Source organism: Brassica napus, chromosome C3 (genome assembly GCF_020379485.1).
Source record: "Brassica napus cultivar Da-Ae chromosome C3, Da-Ae, whole genome shotgun sequence".
In the NCBI taxonomy this organism is placed as follows: domain Eukaryota; kingdom Viridiplantae; phylum Streptophyta; class Magnoliopsida; order Brassicales; family Brassicaceae; genus Brassica; species Brassica napus.
In genome coordinates this window covers 14,688,142-14,694,141 of record NC_063446.1, presented here as the reverse complement: position 1 = coordinate 14,694,141, position 6,000 = coordinate 14,688,142, and the positions used below count along the sequence as shown (strand labels likewise).

Sequence of the window (6,000 nt, the reverse complement as noted above, 5' to 3'; positions counted from 1 at the left end):
TTAATTAAAAAAACGTGTTAAATGGCTGCTCTTCTTACGGTATCTTTGATTAAAATTAAAATGGTCCCAAATTAAAATCTCAAATAAAATCCCAAAATCGAATTGGGGATCTAGGGTCCTTGACAGAAAAATTAAAAGAGAGTTTTTTTTTTCAGAGAAAGAGAGCTCAACAATCAAGGGGGAGGAAGAAGAATCGAAAACATTGATTTGAGAATCTTTTCTTCACAGTGAAGGGAAGATGATTAATTTGAATATCCACTTCGGTGGATTCATGGAGAAAGTCGGTGAAGATTATGTATACAAAGGAGAGTTGGGAGTGACAACAGTGCTTTGGGAATTGTATGACATCTCATGGAATAAGGTTTTACAGTTCAGTAAGGAAGAAGCAAAAATTATGGCTCCGATAAGATTCATCTGGTTCAAAGAGGCTGGGAAGGAGATGAAGACAATGAATTATGTGTATGACGAAAATCCTGATGATATGTTTCTGGTGATATGTTTAGGGAAACAAGCTTCTGAACTTGAAATATTCATTGAATATGATATTTCAGAACACAGTGAGCCTCCTGTCATAATTCCTCCTTTGCAATGTGACGAGTATTCAGACAGCGATGGAGAAGTCGAGAGACCAAGGGAAGAAGAAGAAGCTGAAAAATCTGAAGATGAGTTGCAAGAGAATGTGGATGAAGAAGCTGAAGAACCGGTTTTAAATGAGAATGAGGCTGCTCAGGCTGATATTGGAACTGATGTTGTTGAAGAAGTTGGAGATGGTTCTAAAGATGATAGGTTTAGGTCTGTGTTTAATGAAGGTTTGATGGCCAAGCCTACAAAGGAAGCTTATCAGAATTTTGAAGAAAAAGAAACGGCAGAAAGAGAAGCAGCTGAAAGTGATGAAGAATGTTTGTTAGAGGATGAAGCTGATTATCCAGATACACCAATTGGTTCTGAGGAAGAGTGGGAGCAATGGGATAATCCAAAAGGGAGCAGGAATGGGAAACCAAAGTTTCATGGTGATTTGGAGAAGCCGCCATATATATGGTTATTCCAAAAGTTTAACTCGGGTCTAGAGTTCAAAGACCAGCTTCTGAGATACTCTTTGAAGACACAATACGATGTGAAGATGGCGAAGTCTGAGTCAAACAGGATTGCAGTTGTTTGTTGCGGTGAGAAATGTAAGTTTAGAGTATACTGCTCGTTTGAACCACCAATCAACAAGTGGATGGTTAAAGTATGCCAGATGCGTCACAACCACGGGAAATCAAGTAGAGTTTCGATGTTGAAGCAAGGGGTCATCGCAGGACTTTTTAGAGAAGAGATACGAAGAAATATAAGCTTACAGGCAGCTGTGATCAAAGACACGATTAAAGAGAGATACAACATTGTTGTTCCGCTTTCTAAGTGTTACAGAGGAAGGCGCATTGCTTTGGACTCCATTTTAGAAGCGCAAATAACTCAGTTTGGTAAGTTGTGGGACTATGAAGCGGAATTAAGGCGAACTCACAGCGGTATTAACACTGATCTTTGCACCATCGAAAAGAATGATGAAGATATGTTTGATTGTTTCTACATCTGCTTTGAGGAATTTCGTAATACTTGGAAGAAGTGTTGCAGGCCTGTTATTGGTCTGGATGGATGCTTTCTGAAGTGGGAGTTGACAGGTGATTTGCTTGCAGCTGTTGGGAGAGATGCGGACAACAGGATGTATCCGATTGCATGGGCAGTAGTAAGAGGTGAGAACAAGGACACTTGGGGTTGGTTTGTGAAGAAGTTGAAGATAGATTTGGAAATAGGAAATGGAGAAAACTTGACTATCATTTCAGATAAGCAGAAAGGTCTCGTGATTGCTATTGCGGCTGAGCTTCCACATGCTGAGCATCGTATGTGTGCGCGGCATATATATGCAAATTGGCGAAAACAAGGATACTCAAGGTCAGAATACAAGAATCTATTTTGGAGGGTTGCTTACAGCTTTACTGAAGGAGAGTATGAAGAAAGATTGGAGCTGCTTAAAGCTTTTGATCAAGGGGCTTATGACGCTCTACTAGCAACAGAACCACCTAGATGGTGTCGTGCATTCTTTAGTGTGGAGTCGCATTGTGCTGATGTTCACAACAACTTATCTGAGAGTTTTAATAGGACTATCAAGATGGCAAGATCGAAACCTGTCATTAATCTACTAGAGGACATTCGTAGACAAGCCATGAGAAGGGTTTCACGAAGGTTTCTGAAAGCTGAGAAGTGCGACACAGTGGTGACACCAATTACAATGACGGTGTTAGAGAAGGCTAGGATTGCTAAGCAATATTGCTCGACATTACGCAGCAGCAAAAGTGTGTACGAGGTTGATGAGTTTGAGTGTGGTTATACGGTCAACTTGTCCACTCACCAGTGTGCTTGTCGGAAATGGGACCTGACCGGGATACCATGTAAACATGCGGTGTGTGTAATGGATGATAATGAAGATGATCCAACGAGGTATGTAGCAGAATATTATTACACAGATGTATTGAAGAAGACGTATGAAGATAATATAAAACCTGTGAATGGAGAGAAGTTCTGGAAGAAGACAAATAAGCCTGCAATAGCGATCCCTGAATTCCGCAAGCCACGAGGACGCCCAAAGACAAGAGATAGGAGAAAGGAACCATTTGAAGATCTACAAAATCAAGGTAAATCAACAAGACATGGCAGAATTCAACACTGCAGTCGATGCAAGCAAGCAGGACACATAAAAACTGGTTGCAAGAATGAACCAGTGACTGAGGAAGGCCCGAAGAACCGACGTGGTCGACCTCGGAAGCATCCAATTCAGGTAAGATAATCAGTTTTACATATGTGTCTGCTTATCTTGTGTTCTCGTAAAAAAATTCCTTACACCTTTGTGTTCAGGAGCATCTCAAGCCACCACCGAAGCCAAGAGGAAAAAGGAAAACTCCATCAGTTGGAAGCAACTCGCAGCCTGTACCATCAAACGCAATCGGTGATTTTGATGTAAGTTCCAGTGCTCCTCAACCTTCATCTTCAACAAATCAAGTGAAGCCCCATGTGAAGAAGGCTCCAAGAGGACGACCTTTGAAGATAAAAAAATCTTCGAAAGTTCCACATGGTGTTGGTGCTTTTTGGAGTCCGTACACTGATCGCCCTTTTGAAGTGTTTGGGAGCAGGATTTATGATCGGTCAAACCTTAACCCACTTCCTCAAGAAGGCCAAAGCAACCAGCCTCCTACAAATGACTAAGGCAATGTCTTATGTTTTCAAGTTGTGTGAACAAGTTTAAATCTCTATTATCTGCTTAATCGGCTTTTGTTTCATGTTTTGGAGTTGTTTAAATCTTCAGTAACAGCTTATGTTTGATGTTTATGTTTTGAACTTTGTATTGTTAAAGACTATTATCTATCTATTTTCATTTTCTTTTGCCAGATTGTCATATCAAATCAAAGAAACCACTTAACTCTTGAATAGTCTTAAAACACACAATAACATAAGATTCAAGTCTTACAAACCCACTAACAATACATAAAAGTCTTACAAAGCTAAACCAAACCGAGAATTCCATGAACAACATCACCACCTCGACATCACCACCTCGACATCACCATTATCCCTCCAACAACCACACCAAATCCAACATATGAAGCAACAAGAGAATTACGAAGCATAGAGCTCCTCTCACTTAGAATCAACACTTCCCTTTTGAGAGCTTCACATTCTTCACCTTTCTCCTTCATTTCATCTTCTAGTTCCCTTGAAAATTCGCTGGAGCATTCATGAGTTAATGATCTTACCTTGGCCCTCAGATTTGCAATCTCTTCTTTCTGCTCCTGCATTATTTCTCTCGCCTCCTGTAAGGCAAGATATTGCCATCTCCTGTAAGGCAAGATATTGCCATCCATGTGGTTTCTCCACATCATACCAGCGAAAGAAGTTACAAGACTCATGCCCATTCCCAACTCCAAAACCTCTGCAACCATAGAATCTGCGACCTGGGTTTTCCCGAGTCCAAGCCCTCACAATGGGAGCTTCACATTTACAATGGCAAAGAACACCATTGTTGTACCTCGAAGACGAAATCACACTTTGAGAACAAGCACTTTGAAAATTCACACTCTCAGACATTGTTGAGCTCTCTCTGGAAAAATCTCACTTTCAATTTTTCTGTTAAGAACCCTAGATCCCCAATTCGATTTTGGGATTTTATACCGTAAGAAGAGCAGCCATTTAACACGTTTTTTTAATTAAAACGTCTGTTTACTGTTCTGTTAACGGAGTCTACTGTTCCGTTATTCATTCCGACGACGAAAAGACGGAGGCCAAGTCGAAGGTTTATTATGTTAGCATAAATAGGTTGAGGGTTTGAAGTGAGAGTTTTCGACCGTGGAGGTTTAAAGTGCTACTGATGCGCCCTTGAGTAGCACACCGGACAAAACAGACATGCATGGCTTGATCATGGAAAGCAGTAATGATATATGTTCATTGTTTGACTCATATCTTCCAACAAACGAGTCCTCTTCGCATGAAATCACTTGGAGAATGTTCTCAACTCAATTACGGAGCTCCTCGAAGAAGAATCAGATCAAACGGAGTTCAGATGTGGGAGTTATGCAATTTGCAAATCAGGAGACCTTCTGTTCTCGCGAATTTGGGTCGTATGGATCGTCCAGCCCACATCTTGATCCTTACCGCGAATGAACCACTTGGTTCAGACGAACCTGGACGTTAGCCGAAGAGTCTCTTTGACCAGATCTGAGATCCAAGAGTTTTAATACATTGTCTTTAAATTTCTCATCTAGATTCAATTTACTAAGTTTGTCTTTAATACATTCTTAAGTCTTTTTCTATTCCTAAAGTAGTATAAATATGTAAACACTTCTCATAATAAAATCAGTCTAAGTTTGAGTTCATTTTTGTTGTTTATTTTCGATTCTTCTTTTCTCTGAGTGAGAGAGAGAGTTCTTAGCTAGTTCATCGGTTTGAACCGGCTTGTTGATTTGGTGGTCAGCCAATCATCTTTTGTGTCGTTTGGTGGTTAGCCAACACACCTTCATCGTTTCTTAGGTGGTTAGCCTTAGATCGTGGTATATCAAGAGTCATTCCGCATCTCTTGACGATCCATTCATTCCATTCCAGTTCCAGAAGTGCCATCGCCTTCTCGGTTCATATCAAACACCCGGCCAAAGCCATCCTTCCCGTTTTGGGCGTATCAACTTGGTATCGGAGCCACTTTGGCTGGTTTGTTTTCTTTCCTCTTTCATCTTCTCATCTCTCCACGTTTTTCTTTTTCTTATTTCTTGGATCCGGGCTGTTCCTTTACTCCCTTGTGATCGCCTATTATATAAAAAATAAATAAAAAAAAAATCGATAAAAAAAAAAAGAGTTTTGGTTTGAATCACTTCTGAAGAGAAATCCAGGGGGAGTGGTGGAAGAGAAACCCTGCTGGCTGAAGAGAAACCCAGTCTTAGGACAGTTAAAGCGGATCCATATCAAAATTCTCTTCATCTTTCTTTCTCTTTTCTTTTCCCACAAAAGTTTGTTTTGAGTTTTGATTGCTGAATTTTGACTGTCTATCATCCTTTGAACCAGTGGAAAGAACTCTGAGTGACACCTAAAAATCGTGAGCTAAACACTTTGAGAGTGTGAGGATTTTCTTTGCTAACTCTTTTGTTAAGTGTTTTCAGGATGTTTGGACTTCACAAGAAATCAAATCAGGCTTCAAAACTACAACAAGATGTTTATTATCCTTTTAAAACCGTGCTTGAAAAAAAGCAATTGATTTTTGGAGATAAGAAACATTTTTCTCCTAATGAGTTTGATTCTGTGCAGAAACAAAGAAACCAAAGAAAGAGGCAAAACAGGTTCGATGATGAAGAGAAGAGGGTCAGAAATGGTGATCGTCCCTTCACCAAGGCCAAGAGAAGCAACTGTGATGTGCTTGACCAGAACGAGCTTCAGACTTATGCCAGCTTGGAAAAGATGTTGCATAAGGCGATTCATGTTGTCCGA

At 40.3% G+C, this 6,000-nt stretch overlaps 1 protein-coding gene across 1 annotated transcript; it reads right to left on the bottom strand.

The window, feature by feature from the left end:
- Window positions 1-3,578: 3,578 nt before the first annotated feature.
- LOC125582939 lies at window positions 3,579-3,971 on the bottom strand. Its single transcript, XM_048749407.1, has one exon. It carries the CDS (start codon window positions 3,969-3,971, stop codon window positions 3,579-3,581), a length of 393 nt encoding a protein of 130 aa, XP_048605364.1.
- Window positions 3,972-6,000: the final 2,029 nt, after the last annotated feature.